General features: G+C 38.3%; 1 protein-coding gene across 1 annotated transcript in view; it reads left to right on the top strand.

Annotated features, from left to right (window-relative positions):
* The window catches only part of LOC137344640 (LHFPL tetraspan subfamily member 5 protein-like), a 117,885-nt gene extending 103,270 nt beyond the window's left edge, over nucleotides 1-14,615 (top strand). The window contains exons 3-7 of the mRNA XM_068007766.1: nucleotides 2,629-2,698; nucleotides 11,581-11,650; nucleotides 12,146-12,191; nucleotides 13,827-14,025; nucleotides 14,381-14,615. Coding sequence (XP_067863867.1) covers nucleotides 2,629-2,698; nucleotides 11,581-11,650; nucleotides 12,146-12,191; nucleotides 13,827-14,025; nucleotides 14,381-14,615 — 620 coding nt within the window. The remainder of the gene's footprint in view (nucleotides 1-2,628; nucleotides 2,699-11,580; nucleotides 11,651-12,145; nucleotides 12,192-13,826; nucleotides 14,026-14,380) is intronic.
* The last annotated feature ends 4,883 nt before the right edge of the window (nucleotides 14,616-19,498 follow it).

Raw genomic sequence — 19,498 nt, 5'->3', positions numbered from 1 at the left:
CTGCCGTCCTGCTTCAGCCTGGCAGGAAAATGGCGGTTTCCCCACTCAGGCCCTGGTTAAAATGCATTCGGGGTCCTAATGGCATAATAGGACCCTGATTTGCATAAATTCATGAAGTTCCCTGCAGGTTAACATTGGAAACGGTGGGAAAGGGTTAAGTTCCTAGCGGGAAAGTAAGCTACTCGTTTTTAACTGCCCACCCACCAAATTTCACAATTTTTTTTTGCGATTTTAGTTGATTTGATGATCTTAATGTTATCTCCACTGCTAGATAATAAGTCTGCACAGTGTGTATTACACTAATTGAGTTAAAACTATATGAGGGGAAAATACCTTTTTAATAAAATAATAATATGCATAAGAATGAGTTGGCACTGCCTATTGGAGCACCAGTACATGGTGTCACAAAGACACACAGGTTTGATCCTCTGAGCTCCTAATCTTAGCCACGTTATAAATGGAAGCACTAACAAATGCCAGGTGTCTCCCATAAATGGCAGGGAAAATTAGAGGCCTAGCATGCCAGCCACCTGCATTTGATGTGAACACTCAGCATTTTGGGAGCCCAGTCTGCATGTCTCCATTTGCAGATCAGGCCTCTCCATCCTCAGTGTCACTCTGGAGTTCCTATCCAAGTCCTGCTGCTGCTTTAAGGCACAGTGGTTGAAGGCAGCTGCATACTACTGATGAAATTCATGCCCAATTCTAAATCCTTATGTTCACTGCAATATTTTCATTTCTAATACTATCAATAAAATTTTAATTGTATGATATTCTGTCAATTAGATATACAATACTGGGAGGTGGATAAAGAATTGGCTGAAAGGGAACAAGCAGTAGGTACTAGTATGGAGAATAATGTTGAGCTGGGAAAATGCACTGAGTGAAGTGCCTCAGGAACAAATCCTCAGAATTCAACTCTTTTTAATCTATAAAAAACAACCTAGATTCAAGCCCCTGTTCCACTGTACTTTCAGTGTAATTACTTGTTTTTGAATTGTCAGATTTTAGTTTTCTAGGTTGGCATTTATGGACCATTGAACCAACTCTCATATGCCTTGGAGCAGCCAGCTCCAAAGTGGCTAAGCAAAAGCCAGGGAGTAGGTTGCCCACCTCACTTTTCTTGACCACATGACCTGTTGGGAAAAGTAACTTCTTTAAAAGAGGTGGAAGGACCAGTTTGATTACAGCTAGTACATCATAACTTAAAGAGTTTAATAGATTGACAACTGCTTAATGTGAAAAAATTAAAACCCAGCATTGTGAAGTACAGGATTAGAATAATTGCCAGATAGCTCAACAGGTAACCAGATTGACTGTTTAAAGACTTTGGCCAGGCTTTTCCACTTCTAGACTTCCCAGCCTATAATTTTAGGCCTATTCACTTTAATACACAGAACATTTCCATGTGAAGATCAGAAGCGAACAATACAAGCCTTTGGTTTTTTTTCAGTAAAAATAGAGGGTCCAGTCATCTGCCTGTGAACTGGATTCTGTGGATTTTCTTTCCAACGTTTTCCTGACCATATCACACAGATTGTGCGACATTCAAATAGCACTTATAATGGTTCATACTTAATTTTACATTTCGAAATGAGTGACAGACCATAAACTACCCCAGGCAATAATAAATAAGCAATTGCTACCATTCTAAAAAATATGCATAGCAGAACCAGTCATATAATGAAGACATAGGCCGTGAAATCTTTGGGCCTGGGAAGGCAGTCCCAGGGAACTCACCCACCAATTGGGGGGCAGAATCTGGGGTAGAATCCGGTTCCAGGTCTCCACCACTGTTGTCCCAGGAGTAAAAATTCCAACAAAAGGGGGTGGGAGTTTCTTGCTTCCTGATGTTACTTAAAAATGCAGGGCTGGAAGGATGACATCTCCCACCAGTTGCTTGCTGCCAATGGAAAGTATGCTTGCATGACTTACTGTACAAACGAGGAGGTGGGCCTAGAGTTGGTTTCCTAATGGCAAAAAAGAAATTGGAGGCATTTTTTTAAATTCTACTTTTGGGCTGAATGACCAGCCTCCCTGACAAAGCAGAAAGGTGCAGCTCTGGTATTCCTGGCCTCTTGCAGGGTGGATGCCCAGTGACTGCTGTAAATGACAGGATGTCTCAACCCCCTTTATGTAAATGATCCTGTCTCCCAGATTTGGGACAGTCATTGTCTGAGCAAACTGGTGTCTTTTCAATTTTCCAGCAAAATGTGACAATCATAAGGCTTCTCTCAAATATTATTCCTCTTTCCTCAATAAACCATTCAAGGATAACCACTTTAAAGTCAGTAACTCCATATTGTTGGATTTTTCTTCCCTGAATTTATCTGTCAGGCCTTTTGCTGAGGGGGGGGGGGGGGGGCATTAAATTAAGAGAGACCATGAGCCGCAGAGACACTTCAATATTTTTATCCTTTTTAGGGACTATTACTGTAACTTTATGGGAAATTTGATGACATTGATTATTTCGAGGGAAACAAACAGCTGTTACCAAAAGCTGAACTGTAAAAGCCTCACATTTGAATAAATTACACAAAGCTTGTAAACAGAGAAAGACGAAAAATTACACCCTCTCAGTCAGCTGCATTATTTTAATTGTATAATTTGTTTGTGGTTGCTTTTCAGTTGTAAATGTTGTTTCTTTACAGGACTCCCAGGCCTCAGAACATTCAGTAAAATGTGGCAGTACTCAAAAGTGAGAGCCAGAATTAAGGGCTTGAAAAAAAATCCAATTTAAGTGGGGTTTTTTTAAAGCTGTGAATTGTGTAGTTAGTATCAAGTGATGTAAAGTGTGGATTTTGGATAGAAATATATTCATTTAATACTGAATTTACCTCATAGTGGTGCCACCAATGGCAGTGGTCCAGGAATGTAAATGAGGCAGCACTGTTGCTCTGTACCATCAAAAGAGATGGGTTCCTGTGGATCCACAGGAGGGCAGCCCCTCATACAATGACAATATAAACATTACCAGCGGCATCCATGTTTTCTGGTACGGACCAGGCAATGAGCCCTTCACTCAATGGCCTTCTGTACCTTCCCCACTCATTGGGGTACTACTGTACTGTTGAGCTGTTTCACTGAGAGCCAGAATTGTAATAAGGAGCTCCACTTAATTCACCAACAACACTGCTATCTGGAACTGATTTTTTAAAAATAGATATAGAATGTTCAGGTGTAACCATATATTCTTTGTGTTCTTTGTGTAAACATGAAAGTCGAGCATAAGCACATGTGATATTTCTTTGATAGTCTGATCATATTTCTGTGGTTTTATAGAAGATGGACTGAGGCATAGAGCAATCCAATCTCATCCAGCCCTCTGATCTTAATGGCTGTACTAAGCCAAGGAAGAAAAAGCAGGTTTTCTCTGTTGCTTGTCAAATAGAGGTAAAATTTTCAATCACTAGGCAGTGGGTTTTATGGAACACTGAGGTTACTGACAATGACAATTAGGCCTGAACTTAGTTAGGAATACCCACTCTTCTACCAGTTCTTCCAGTCAGCTTTGGTCCCTGTTTGTCCCAGCATAGTTCTTACCAACCCGAGAAGCTAGATGTTTGAAGAGAACTTGGTAATGTTATATATGAAATGTACATGGGGAAGCTCACAGTCAAGTAACCTCAATAGAAGTATTGGCTTTAACTTTTTAGTGCTAAAGATAACAACCTGGAAATTCAAGGGTTTTGCCAGTCTCCCACCATAACTTTGGTGGGAGAGCAATGGACCATCACCACCCCCCCCGCCCCGCCCTGAGAAACTGCCATTTTTAGCCATTTCTCTGGGAGTTCCGCCAGTCTACTCCTGAAGTTACAACATCTGTGCAGAATTTCAGGTCCAGCACATTGTCATCCAATTGCCCAGCTGTCAATAGCTGCCTGCAGTGATTCAATTGCTGTTTGTTTCTCAAATGGAGAGCTAACCACTCTGTATAGGGTAATGTCACTAGCAAAAAAAAAACAGCAGTTATTTTTGATGGCACCTACCAAGTCAGTGATGAAAACAAGAAATAGGATGGCCAAAGTATGCTTCTCTAGATAAATGTGGCTTTAGCTTTTAACTATGATGGGCCATTTGTTGGATTCTTTCTTGTTGGCACTACGCACACAGAGTTAAAATTGGTTACTGCAGGCTCTTTCTGCAAGCTGTGAATATACATAACATTCTGATATGCTGAAGGCCTTGATGTACATACATTGATTACTACCATTGTCCTTGGATGGGCACACATCTCATAAATCACTCATAGTATTTGGAATTGATGAATGGGTCAAGACATTCCATTCAATTACAAGCATTCTGTGGGCCGTTTACAGCAAATGTTTGTTTGGCAGCTGCATTTGGCCACGATTGGCAAAACCATATAGATCACGTTGTTTTCTACATAAGGTTACTGGGGATATTGGTATTCAGTGCATAATATAGCAACCACTACTTGAGGAGAAAAGAATTAGGTCTTGTTGTTTGTTTAAATGATATAACAAATGTATTTATGTGGCCAAAGATAACATTCAATCTAGAATAATGTAATAGGACTAGGGCTGCAAAAAAGAACATTTGATTTGCAGCTCGATCAGATCATAGTATCATAGTAGGTACAGCACAAGAGGCCATTCGGCCCATCGTGCCTGTGCCGGCTCTTTGAAAGAGCTATCCAAATAGTCCCATTCCCCTGCTTTTTCCCCATAGCCTTGTAAATTTTTTCCCTTCGAGTATTTATCTAATTCCCTTTTGAAAGTCACTATTGAATCTGCTTCCACCACCCTTTCAGGCAGTGCATTCCAGATCATTACAACTCGCTGCGTAGATTATTACACAATTCTACTAGTCCTTAGGTTGGGCAGAGGGAAGTGGGAGTACTTTATATCTATATGCAATTATAATTATACCATTGCACTAGCATTGTCACATATTTTATGGTAAAAGTACCTTTAATTTTCAATCACAATCTCCAATTTATAAATTCAATAGATTTTAGAATTAATGATAGCAAAATGTCACATTTACAGGAGTTTGAGCTTTAAAAACATAAGCACACTGTACATTTATTCAGAACATGTACTATTAAATGACATATCAATCTGTGTACTTTTGCATTTACCTCCTTTTGTTAGCAGGGAGAATTACAAAACTTTAATTCAATTGATTACAGCAGACTTCAGACTGAATTTGGTAACTTTCTCCACAGAATCTGCTTAGCACATACATTATACAAAATATAGTATTAAGAAAGAAAGGAGTGAATATTCTGGCCATTACCAGTGGGGCTGTACTGATTGTTTTTGTCACATGATTGGCAAAACCATATTGATCAGGTTGTTTTCTAAATAAGGTTACTGGGGATATTGGTATTCAGTGCATTATATAGCAACCACTATTGGAGGGGAAAAGAATAGAATTAGGTCTTAATGTTCTTTTAAATGTTATGCTGAAACTACTTTCTCTACTCATTTTTGTTAATACAAGCCTATCTTTGATTTTGTGTTTAGCCATTCTTTTGTGTCATTTTAATGGTACATTGGTGCTTAATGTCTCTTGAAGCTGACTCCTGTATTAGTGGTATTTTACTATCATTAATTCTAAAAACTATTCACAACCAATTGAATTTATAAACCAGAGGCTTTCAGTACAACCTAAGGGTATTTTTACCATAAAATATGTGACAATATATTTCTTTGTGACAATGCTGACAGTGAGCACTTACTTATTAGTGATGTACAGACTGTAATCTGATCTCCAGCCATGAGATTCCTGTAATGACACACAGTTCTTTTTCACAAAACTAATAAATGCTAGATCCTGGGCAATCACTGTAAATTGATCCACATCGTTGCTTCTATAGTGACCATCAGCAGTAACCAAAAAACTTCAGTGTCCTACTTGATTAAAAGGATACATTTGTGAAGTACGCACTAATTGCTTGACATTGTGACATATAAGAGATCGACTGATATCACATCTTAACTTTCATGAATTAAAAGGCCACATCCTACAAATTTTGGTAAAGGTGGTGGCTTATGGATAGAGTTCAGATTACAGTCCGTACATCACTAATAAGCAAGTGCTCACTGTGCCCAGCAATGTCACAAAGAAATATATTATCATATATTTTATGGTTAAAGTACTGTTAGGTTGCAATGAGAGGCTTGATGCTGGGAACCTTGATCGATTTGCTAATCAAACTGCCCCAATCAAATAGCAATTGTAAGCATGATGATGTCTGGTCCGCTCTGATAAATTGCTTGGCAATTGTTGTTATAAATATGTTTAGCAGTTTGATATTATATTTAGATCTACTGGTCAGGCAGCCCCTGGCAACTGAGTTGCACAGTGATATAACTCCATCTACTGTATCTATCTGCAAAAGCAGGTTTCACATCTTTTATTCAATCCAGAGACAAATATATAAAACGAGTTGAATACAACACTGTTACCATTAATAATGCTCAAGGCTGAAACTACCACTTGTATTGTATGTGTTTTATAAGCTACAGTATGAGTTTTTTACTGATGCTATAATGGAAAATAGTTGAAATGTTTCCTATTTGATAAACAGTATTTTTTTAAAATAGCAAAATAGGGATTTTCATGTAAAAATGAATTTGCAGTACCTATTATGTGGAATCAACTCAGTCAAATCCTTGAAATATTGTAAGCAACACTTTCCAATGTAAGAATTATATTCTTAGAGTTTGGAAATTAACAGATTATTTAATCCAAATTCAGGAGGTGTGGTTTTGCTAAAGCAGAGGTTAAGAGCCTTTATAAGAATAAACTTAAGATCTTTAATTAATATTTTACTTCAGTGGAGATTTCTAAATCTGCATTTGTATTTAGTTTTAAGTAGTGATATTTTCATGAATAATGAAAATTGGTATGAAAAATCAGTATCACGGAGGCAAAAAAAGTAAAAATGAATTGAAGGAACAGTCAGTCCAGGCCATTTTGTACACCTGGTATTGGGTAAGTTTTAAAATATCTTTAGCTGTCATATGGCATGGATCCAGAGGTGAATATAATAAGGAAAGGTGCCACATAAATCTTTGCTTGGTGGTTGTTGGGATCATAGAAAAATCTCTGCCCCACCACTACCTTGACTGGGGAGAGTCTCCGCTGGGGTGGGACTTCCATTTGCTCTGGAGATGCCTCACTGACCATGGTCATATTTATAGCTCCAGTTCATTTACAAAGGGAAAGAAGGCCTTGTGGACCTGTCACAGCAGGAGAAAGATGGCTGGTGAGCTGCCTGTCAAAAAAAATTTTTTACACACGGGAAAATTTTTACTTTTGTTGATGGGGCCTGTGCACAGCAATGCTGTGAGCGGGCTTGCACAGGCCCTTTTTTCAAGTTATCCCCGAGAACCATTTCCACCAATATCTGAACACTGGATGTCAGGGCCTAACAGGCAGCCCCTACATCTAGGTTTTAAAGAGTGCAAATGGAAGGAAAAATAGCACAGGCCATGTTTCTCTAATTTGCATACCTTTATCATTCACCTGTCCACTTGCCCCCAGAAAATTTCAGGTTGGTGGGGACAGAGCACAGCACATCTCCAAAGTGCTTTCCACCTCCAGCTCCATCAGCTCTGCTGAAAAATTGGCGCGTGTGGTAGAAAACTTAGTTTTAGAGAAATTGTACCTGAGCACCAGGACACATTTCACAGATTTCCCATAATCTACTGCACTCTATATCAATCCTGGTTCAGCAAAAGATGGGGCTCATGTGATCACAATGGCAAATGATGGTTACAAACAGCCTGCCTGCCTATTATGTTAGTGAATAGTGTATGCAACCAGGAATGATACAAGTGGGGAAGGAAAATATATAAAACATTGGGGTGAAGAACCTTTTTCACTAACATGGTAATCACGATAAATTGAAACAAGGCAATTGTGGGGGGATGGTGGTGGTGGGCAGAAGTGAAAAAGGTTTTAACTTGTGTTAGGAAGCGCAAAATTCTGCACTATTGTCTTCTCAACTGCTCTCCACTCCTCTCCACCACCCCCACCCCCCAATATCAACATTCTGTCCTAGTAATAGGAATAAGCCTAGGTAATATTACCAGTGTGCATTTTGTGTTCACGAGGCTATTCACGTGCAAGTTAAATGAAAAGCATGGAAAGTAAATTGAATAGTGGGGAAACGGAATATTTATTTTAGCTCTGTTACAAAGAGAGGTTGTATTTTAAACTGTCAGAGAAAATTCTAGCCTTAAACTAGTTATACCATAACCCTTTAGTTTAGCTTTAAAAATAAACATAGCTTCCTAAAATATATGACTAGGCAAAATAACCCATAGTACATAGGAAATAGTATGCATAGGTTACAAAGTGATTTACACAAATTAAGACGATTAGGTGAAAGGTCAAAGTTAATGTATTCCTAAGGATTACACTAATCATCCTATTCATAATTAGATGATTATGTGCATCTTAAGGTCTTTTTTAATTGCAATACATCTAACTAATTAGAAGCTAGTGAACCTGTGTTATCCACTTCAAGTATTGCAAAAGGTTACTTATAGAAAAATGCATGAGTCAGAAATTAGAAGTAAAACAATTTTCTATAATTTTCATTACATAAAACTGTCAAGCTAATATTTCTTATGGAAATTGATGAGTGAGCTAAAGCTTTTAAGCTATTAAAACAACTCTAATAACACTGAGTCCATATACTGTGGGTTTAGTGTTTGAAGCCTGGTTGTACGTGGACTCATCAGAAGGAGGTGGTCTAGTTTTTAAAAAAGTATATTAATGAGTACCATATTATTTGGGGTCTGTTATTTCTTAATTCAAATGTTGTATTAGAGTTACACACCCAGCTTACTTTTAGTGGTCTAAGCTTCCTGGTCACACTCACACTGGGACTGTGTCACTGTATCATAAAGTTTAGGAATTGAAATGCAAGGAATACAATCCCATTTTTCTACCACATCTGTAGCCCAACTAATTTCCTGTGACTTTAACAATGAACACAGGAATAAAGCAGCTGTCAATCCTGTCAATGGTTGGATTGGTTTGTTACTTAAACAAGGTCCAAAAGTTTGATTTGGCAAGTGTGCTTGCATCTTGCACATACATAATTCTGTTAAATCAAATGCTAAACTCCTACACTTCAAGTGTAGGAGATTGGATGACACAGTGTATAAATCATACCGTCGCAATTTGGTCTAAATTCAGCCCATCCTAATGGGCCTAAAGTCTCTTCACACCCATAAGAATTTTCTGTGAAATTAATTAGGCAGTCTTAATCACTTGCTGTGGACAAAACTCCCCATAATTTGTGTCTCAACTGGTAGCCTTAGATACCATAGGACGAGTATTGTGGGAAATGGAAAAATTCAAAACAATACAGTAAGAGGTGCTCTCGTGAGATTGGGTTAATCACTCACTATTGCGGTAGGGGAGCTTTACACCCGACTTGGTTTTACTTGACGCTGCTCATTAATACCCAAGTGTTCCAGTGTCTAAAATTAACACTCTCAGACTTCACCAACAATTTAAAAAGATGTTGGAATGTATCTTAGACCATAGAAAGAGGTGACTGTTTTGCATTTACCTAGATGAACAGTATCTGCGGGATCTGGGAAGCATTCGAAGATGCAGAATTTAGAAAACTGTGGTAATAACTTTGTCAGAAAATTGAAGTAGCTGATGGAAAAATTATTCTACTGTTGTATTTTCCACAGTGGTTGCCATAATCACAGGGCTGCCTTCCTCCTATGTGATTATTTTGCTAGATGTCGACAGAAAACTCAACTGCCACATCTTGCAATTTATAGTGTGCCCGAGGTCCATAATGAAAATGCTGTATGTTGCTGTTGATTAGAAATGCATAGGTTGTTATTATTTTCTGACATTTGTGCATGTACAAACAAGGTTCAAGTTGTGATGGAAAAGGAAAAGGTCCTTTACAAAGATTCAGTATTAAACTATTGACTAAAATATATAAAACTTGCATTGCTTTGCTATTGTGTGTGGAAGTGTGTCAAAAATCAGTAATTACGCCATAGACACAGCTGATTATTTCATATATTAAAAAAGCTGGAACTACACAGCCGTTAGTTGCCATTTGTAAAGAGAAACGACACGTTAATGTTTCGGGTGTCTACCTTCGTCGCAACTAATGAACAACTCTGATGAAGGGTATATACCTAAAATGTTAACTTGTCTTCTCTCCTTACAGATGCTGACTGACTTGCTGCTCATTTCCAAAATGTTCTGTTTCTATTTCAGATTTCCAGCATTTTCAGATTTTTTTCTTTTTTGTTTCATGTCAGCGTTTGCAATTAAAGGTCACAGTTAAGTATTTTGATTTTAAAAATTGGTGCTCAGAATATGGTTAACTCTGATTGCTCCTTTCATTGGGCACAATCATCTATACATTTCCCCAAAAGAACAACGAATCACTCGAGCTGCAAACAAAAAAAAAAGCAGCCCAATTTCGACAAGGCCCAAAGGGATAACAGGTGTTTAGGAGCTTGTTCAAAATGCTGTAAAGTTGAGAACAAATGTTTTTCTAAACCGCTTTTGCTTTGCTCCTCAATTTATGGTGCCATCTGATCACACTCTCACATGTAGAATGTGTTTAACGTAAAAAGAGACATCTTCAATAGCATCCAAGATCTGGCATTTCAGAGGTTCCAACAGTTGCTATTCATGGTTGTACAAAACCCACACTTTCTTTCTGTTGGCCCTCCATTGGAGTTGGTAGCATAGGGAGAATAGCACTGAGCACGGATTTCCACTTCAGTGCCTCCCTTGACTTTATAACAGTTTAAGACAGCTTATTCTGAACACAAGGTAAATCTAGCACCAATAACAGGAGTAAATTTATAGTAGAAAGAAAAAAACTGCAGATGCCAGAAATCAAATAAAATCAGAAAATGTTGGAAGCACTCAGCATGTCGGGCATCATATATGGAGAAAGGTAGGGTTAACGTTAAAGTCAGTGTTAAGGTCACCAGACCTCTGGTCTTAACATTGACTTTAACAACTTCAGACGTTAACCACAGTTCCCATTGTCTCTCGGACAGCAGGTGCTGGTAATGTAGGTGCACCAATGCTTCCGGGGACGGCGGAGGTTGTGGGTTGGTGCTTGGAATGGGGATCTTCTATTGGTCCATGGCCGGTGGGTTGGTTGGTAGCCCTGATGTCTACCTGCCTTTTCTTCCACTAAATGGCTGGGCCACTGGCACCTTCTCTGTTTTGCCAGATTTTCCATGCCTCCCTTCCCCTCTGCCTTAATTATTCAGAGCCTCTGGGTCTCAGATAAATTTTATTTCTCTAATTTCTCTCATTGTCTTACATCTTTATCACGTCACTTAATCATCCCCTATCCTAAATACGTTGAAGCATTATTTTTCTTTTCTTGTTTATGTGGTTGCTTTGGTTTTTATTCCCACTCCCCTTTTCCCTGGTATTTTTTTTCTTATTGCCACCCCCCTTTTCCCTGGCACTATTCCTCCTTATAAGCTGTTCGTCTGTAACATCTTTGGTGCTACTTTACTTCCCCACTAATGCTGCTTGATCTGCTGTGTGCTTCCAGCATTTTCTGTTTTTATTTTAAATTTATAGCGGCTGTTACATTGCTCTTCAGCTACTAGCTACCATGGCCCAGGTCTCCAAGAGCAGCAGCCAGGTGAAGGTAAAACTGCCAGATTGCTGGACTGATGGCTGAGAAGACCTGCTTTTCCTTGGATTTTAGCATCTCATCACCACAAAGTGTTATGCTAATGGAAAAGTGATTTAGGATACCCATTATTATATATGCAGCCATGATGTATCTCATTTTATTGTATTAGAGGTTTTGTGTATGATGATAGTATCCGGTGACATGATGACACAATTATAGTGCACGGGTCTTAAACACAAAATAACTGCATTGAACACTCAACAGTTTATAAGGGGAGAAAAAAATCCACAACTTATTCAAGTCAAACTAAGAATCATAATCATGTAATTTGAAAGGAAACCAGTGCTCCAAAAGTTAACTTTCATTTATTAAATTTTATGCATAATCTGTATTTATGTTAAGTCTTACAAATTCTACTCTGCATGCCAGCTCATGAAGTTAATTCTTTATTCATTTATATGGTAATCAGTTCCGAGTGCCTTATTGTGTTTATTTCCTGTATTGCAGATGGAGCCAATGCCTAAGGTAGGCATTAAAATTCTTATCAATTATGGTAAGTCGTCTAAGGCCATACATTCATATTGTCATCTGCTGCCTAGGTAGAGAATGTCATTATTACAGTGTTAAAGTTTCAAACAAGATTGTTGCACATTGCATACAGGAAATACATAAAAGCTTAAATATTTTTTAGGAGCTAAAGTTATAGCATCAAGAAATGTATTCTGGGTGCCAAATTTAAACTAATCATAAATGTAAAGCTTTTTACTTCCCTCCGTGCCTTGTTCGCATTTCAGTTCACACCCTTCTTACAGGCAGTGCAGTGATAAAAGGTACTGCACTAGCGAAGGCAGCATCTTGGGAACATCAGAACCATTCAGCCCCTCAAGCCTGTTCCACCATTCAATCCAAATAAATCGTTAGTTCTGTGGTCTCATGGGTGATGAAAATATTGCTTCACTAACGAGGGAGTTGTGCTGTCTTGCCAAAGGTTTTCCAAAAAAGAAAATCTATTATGTTACCTTAAGTTCTTAATGTAAACAAGGTACATTAGTTGTCTTTAATTCTGTGAGAAACTCAAAGTAAGGACACTGGTAGTGACACCATGACAAGAATTTACATTAAGGCCACCAGTGCAATCTTTAACCCTTTCGCTTTAACTCCTCAGCATGGAAACATCTGGGTTTACCACCCATCTATGTCTAAGAGTTAAAAATGCCTAAATTTGGCTTACCAACTGTCTTACATCAACCGGTTCAGATTATATTACCATTTACACTACCAGCCTCCCATCAGGATCTGCACAAGTTACTGAATGAATGAATGAACTCTTTCTTGTCAATTATCAAAGAAGTCAGAACTAACAAGTTTATTAACCTTAGTATTAGTTATCAGCACTTAAAACATTGAGAATACAAATAATTAGGGTTAAATGATGAAATAAGGTTACAAAGACAGTTCAGTTATGTCACAGTAATTCAGCATTACTGTGACATTATAATGGTTGGGATCAGTGTGAGATTGAAATAAATTGATGGCACACACTTAGGATTCCTTAAATAGCTGTTAATAGATTACCAGTCTGTTGAACAGATTACAGTCTTTCTGCTTGTAGTTAGCAATGTTTCCAGAATTTATTATGACATCCTTATGAGCTGGCATGGATGGAACTGGTTGCCTCACCTTCCTTTGGGAGAGTGGTGTTCGTCTTCTGAAACAATAGTGATGAACCTCCATCTGCTCATCCTGGATCATCTGCTCCTGGGTAATTTCACCTTTTGCAGACTAGCTTGCTTAAATCTCACCTCCCTTGATATTAAGGAAACATGTACATCTAAGTGACACTTATCTTTGCCTCTATTTGACATAAGGCATCACAACTGCGTGGGACAGGTTGGATGGACCAGTGGGTCTTTACCTGTTCATTTTCATAAGTTCGTAAGTAGGCTATTCCCTCATACAGGCTGTTTGGCAGCTGTATCCTTCAGGACTCTTATTGGTAATACCGCACCACTCTTGGTGGTGGATTTGAACTATCACTTAGAGTACATTTTGTGCCTTTATTCGCTCAGTGCTTCCTCGAAGTGGTGTTTAACGTGTAAGAGTACTGATGCAGGTGATGGGGGAGTCTGGAATCCTAGCTGAAAGGTCAGTTGTGAATACGGCTGTAGTCAGGCTGTTGCTTGATTAGTACGTAAGACAGCCAACTTGGCCAGCAGCCCAGACATTGCAGGGTTGACTGGGCTGGGATTGCTTGAGTCTTATCCCAATCTGATGCCTGGGGCATTAATGGGTCCATCTGATAGTTCTTTTGTTAGGCCACTTCAGATAATAAAAGTCTACCAGCTATTGTGGGATTGGAGTCACATGCAGACCCCATTACTTCTGGGGTACTTATCCAGTACCATGAGCACTAGGTTCCTATACTCCTCCACAGGCACAACTTTTTAAAATCACAGTTAAAGGAATGGGCCAGAGGGAAGTGATACAAATGGAGATGACAGGCAGAATCTAGGAAAAGCAGCAAACATTTTTGCTACTCAACTTATGCCAGCATTGGTAGGTGCAAGTCCGACCAGACCATTTACAGGTAATGGCAGAGGGAATACTGGTGATAGCAGTTTTTTTGTGTTTTAAATGTAACTGGTGATAGATATTGGAATGTGAAAACCTGTAGATTTTAGAAATGTGACACTGTACTAAACAATATTTTTCAGGGCTGTGTTTTTTTTTTAAAACTTCTAGAGCTGTTCAGCATGCTCATGGTATTCAAGACAAATTCCACAAGAGTATTGTATCAAAGAATCTTCAGTATTCTCCTCAGCAGCTGAAGCGAACTACGTTGCAGGTTCCCGAAAGGATCATCCAATACAGCAGTTTGTACCTCCTGCAGGAGGGCATCCCAGTTGTAATAGTTGAAATTATGGAACGTGATTTACTTTGTTTCATTCCATTGGAGGCCAGTGTTACATGGCCGTAAAGTCAGAGGATTAATGTGTTACAAGGTTTTATTCCTGCCACTGTGTTAATACAAATGAACCTCATTAGCAAGAACACTAGTATTGTTATCTTAGGTTCAAATCCAGTGAAATATCATGTTTCTGTATTAACATTTATATATACTGTATTGAGTGTATGTACCTTAAAGTTGGATTAATACAGACTTGTCAAATGATAATTCTTAATTTGTGATAACAAAAAAACACTAGTTACAATCTGAATGTTTCTATGTATATGCAATGTTTTAATTAGGTGTGCTGAAGAATTGATGTATGCTTTGAATTGCCACAAGTGAGATGATCTCACATTACACCACTTTTGAACAAAGATTATAAAGCTGCTATTAACAGGAATAAGGGATTGGTTCTTTGAAGTCTGTTCATACAGCTGTGACAAATTTTTAGTTTTAATTAGAATAATCTATGCATTTCACCCCTACCTAGCACCTCTTAAAAACAAAAAAAAACTTAGTTCAAATGAATAGGTTTGTTGCAGCAGCAATAAGTGTGAATGGTCACTGGAAAGTCAAATTGTCTATAGGATACCAATTTAGATGATCGATCTGAAACCTTATACATGTCTGCTAGTCTTGTTGCCCTGTGAATTTAATACAGAAGGGGCATAACAGACCCAAATCTTTTAGAAACGATAATCCAGGACAAAATTAATAGTCACTTAGACAAGTGTGGATTAATAAAGGAATGACAGCACAGATTTGTTAAAGGCAAATTGTGTTTAACTAACTTGATTGAGTTTTTTGATGAGGGCAATGTGGTTGATGTTGTGTATATGGACTTTCAAAAGGCATTTGATAAAGTGCCACATTATAGGCTTAACAAAATTGAAGCTCATGGAATACAAAAGGGTTAAGTGACAGAAAACAGTAGTGGTGAATGGCTGTTTTTCAGACTGGAGGAAAGTATACAGTGGTGTTCCCCAGGGGTCAATACTAGGACCACTGCTTTTTTTGATATATATTAAAATGACTTGGGACAGGGTACAATTTCAAAATGTGCAGATCACACAAAGCTTGGAAGTGTAGTAAACAGTGAGGAGGATAGTAATAGATTTCAAGAGGGCAGACAGGCTGGTGGAACGTGCAGATGAAATTTAATGCAGAAGAGGGCAAAGTGATACATTTTGGCAGGGAGAATGAGGAGAGACAATATAAACTAAATGGTACAATTCTAAGGGGGTGCAGGAATAGAGACACCTGGCAGTGTACATACACAGGTCTTTTGAAGGTGGCAGGACAAGTTGAGGAGGCTGTTAAAATGGCATATGGAATCCTGGGCTTTATAAATAGAGGCAGAGTACAAAAGCAAGGAAGTTATGTTGAACTTTCATAAAACACTGGTCCAGCCACAACTGAAATATTGTGTTCATTTTTGGGCACTGCACTTTTAGGAAGGATGTGAAGGTCTTAGAGATGGTTCAGAAAAGATTTACTAGAGTGGTTCCAGGGATGAGGGACTTCAGTTAAGTGGATAGACTGGAGAAGCTGGGGTTGTTCTCCTTAGAGCAGAGAAGGTTGAGAGGAGATTTAATGAAGTGTTCAAAATCATGGAGGATTTCGATAAAGTAAATAAAGAGAACCTGTTCCCATAGGCAGAAGGGTCGAGAACCAGAGGACACAGATTTAAAGGTGATTGGCAAAAGAACTGAAGGCGACAGGAGAAAAAAAACTTTTTTTTATTAATGCAACGAGTAGTTATGATTTGGAACGCGCTGCCTGAAAGGCTGGTGGAAGCAAATTCAATCATGGCTTTCAAAAAGGAAATGGATAAATATTTGAAGGGGAAAAAATTGCAATGCTACAGGGAAAGAGCGGGGGAATGGGACCAACAGGATTGATCTTACAAAGAGCTGGTACAGGCTTGATGGGCCGAATGGTCGCCTTCTCTGCTGTAACCATTCTATGATTCTAACCTAAATTTGGCTCTGTACCTACTTTGTTGTTGTATCTTATACTGGATTATGCACCGTGATTCACAGTATGTTCTGCGGCATACAAATGTCACAATTCCGAGGCGCTCTGGAAGGCCCTTCAGCCTTCAGAATCAGGTTCTAACACAGCACAACAAAGATGCAACTCCAAAACTCAACAGTATTAGTTAGACAAAAGTAGAATTTGTATGTAATTCTATTGTTCACCTAAGATAGCCTCACTATGATCACATCCTTGTGCCATTATCTTTTGGGCACACATTTAAGCAGAATTATGCTACAAAAATAAGTTTTAATTACATAAAAATAGCTGATCAAGAAAATCAGACTATATCAATGGCTTGTCACTTTTATTCAATAATGATTACTTTTAAGAACATTTGTAACTAAAACACAAAAATCCTTCATAAAAGCATGGTATAGGTAAAATATAAATTTTGAAGTTAAAAAAAAAACCTTCAGGAGAGCCTGTCAAAGAATAGATATTACAACTTCAATACCATCTATTTTTATCCACTATCCTGAAATCCTTGTTCCAAAATGGAAAATGTTAAATCATCTTGGTAGTAACACAAACACTGCATCAAACCTTAGTTGTTGAAATTCAACACCTGAGGTTCATACAAGGAAACTTCTGTAATTTAAGTTGCAATGACTGCTTTAGCTTTAGAAATAAAATGTACAAACCTTTCAACAACTTGGAATAATTTTGGTAATATGTTTGCTATTCATTACAACTAAGTATTGCATGGCAAAATATCAATCACCACAACCTTGCCAACCTTATTCAAGTCAGTGGGAATTTAATATCAATTCACATTCAGTAAGTCATTGTGCCAACAGCAGCATGTGGTTTGTCTGTATATATACACAGAAAGGAATTAATCCTGAACCAGACTCCAGAAAGTTTCAGCAAATAATAGTAAAGAAAGTATTTGGTGATATAAAATAAAGCTACATGCTACGTGATGTTAGCTTCTTATTTCAGAGACAAGTATTCTTCATTGATTTTTACATACCCATGGTTTAAAAATATTTTTTAAAAATAAACTCAAGTTTATTGCATTAATTCAACAATTGAAGATAAATTATAGTAGAAAGAATAAAACTCTCAAAGTTCAGTCCAATTCAAATTCTTACAAGAGGAAAGATTGTTGGTTTTCAGATCTGCATAATACACATCTGGAAATATTCTGATGAAACGCTGATCTGTTTAGAAATTACCATGTAGAATTATCATTTGTAGCCACAGAAAATCATGCATGTTGTATTTTTAAAAACATACATTAAATACCAAGAGTTGCTGTATCAAATATAATAGCTGATCGTATCCCACCTGTCAAGCAGCCATTGTTCCTGCAACTATGGTGCTACATATAATACACTTGGAAATTCACTGTTGACGGAATGTGTTTTTGGGAGGGAGGGGTTAATGTACCAATGTAAAAAAATGTAATATCTGCAAAGTTGGCTCAATAGTCTGGTAGAAATATTGACATATATTGCCTGTTTACTTTAAGGAAATCCTGTCTGCACATCATGTTTGGTACATTTGTGCACTTGCTTCAATAAGACCTTTCAATAGCATTTCTACCAATTTCAACCTCTATCGGGGTGCAAAAAAGATTTACAAGGATGATTCCCGATAGGTATAACCTCTCAATCATGGTAAGATTGAACAGACTTGGATGCTTTTCTCTTGAAAAGAGAAGGCTGAGCAGGGACCCGATAGAGGTCTTTAAGAATAATGAAAGGGTTCGATAAGGTAGACTTAGAGATGATGTTTCCACTTGTGGTGGGGTTGGGGGGGGGGGGGGGGGAACCAAAATTAGGGGCCATAAATATAAGATAATCACTAATAAATCCAATAGGGAATTCAGGAGAAACTTTTTTTTAAACCCAGAGTGTGGTTGGAATGTGGAACTCACTACCACAAGTTGCTGAGGCAAATAGCATAGATGCATTTAAGGGGAAGCTAGATAAACAGATGAGGGAGAGGGGAACAGAAGGTATGCTGATAGGGTTAGAAGAGGGGTTGGAGCAGGCTCGTGTGCAGCATAAACACCAACATGAATTAGTTTGGCTGAATGGCCTATTTCTGTCATGTACATTCTGTGTAATTCTATACACTGGAGTATAAGGCAACTCCTAATTGTCAGAACTCAAAACTCCACTCAACAAATCCCCCCAAAACACACAACTCATCTATATGGTTAACATTACAAAGCTTCTATACTTCAAAATTCTCAGCTTCAAATTGCATAGCATTCAATATATTTTCTGTGTTCCTTTTCACGTCATCTTCCTGGTAAATGTTGCACCATTCCTCCAGTATGGTATTTAAATAGAAGCTCTTCCTGTATCTGTTCTGCTCTCTATTTTAAACCCACAGAGGAAGCTTGGACTGAAGTTGGAAAGGAGAGTGTCCATTTAAATGTCAACGCGCTGGAGGAACATCATAACAGTACCCACCCAATAGAGACACAATAACGTGCTCAGTTGCTCTTCACCAGTTTTCTTCCTCTGTGAATTATGTGGAAGTGGTCCAAAGAACGAAAAAAAATTCAGCCCAACTGCAGGAAGCAGATATAGTAAATGGTAGTCTTGGGATATGAATACATTGTTCTATTGTTGAAATGCACTTGGAATGTGCTCTGTTCCTCTAGTGCTATTATATTTAAATGGAAATTCCCCCTCCTAACTTCACTCCAAACTCCCACTGCAGATTTATAAATCTCACAGCCCAGCAGAAAAGAGACAGCAGCTGGAGCCTGGACTGGAGTCAGGAGGGAGTGCTGCCATTTAAATAACACCAGAGGAGCAACATGGAGTGACAACAGCATTAACATCGCCAAATCCCCCACCAACATCCTGGGGGTCATCACTGACTGGAAACTTAACTGGACCAGCCATATA

The sequence above is a fragment of the Heptranchias perlo genome, chromosome 27 (genome assembly GCF_035084215.1).
Source record: "Heptranchias perlo isolate sHepPer1 chromosome 27, sHepPer1.hap1, whole genome shotgun sequence".
In the NCBI taxonomy this organism is placed as follows: Eukaryota; Metazoa; Chordata; class Chondrichthyes; order Hexanchiformes; family Hexanchidae; genus Heptranchias; species Heptranchias perlo.
The sequence above is the reverse complement of the archived record's forward strand: the minus strand, read 5'-3'. Positions and strand labels throughout refer to the sequence as shown.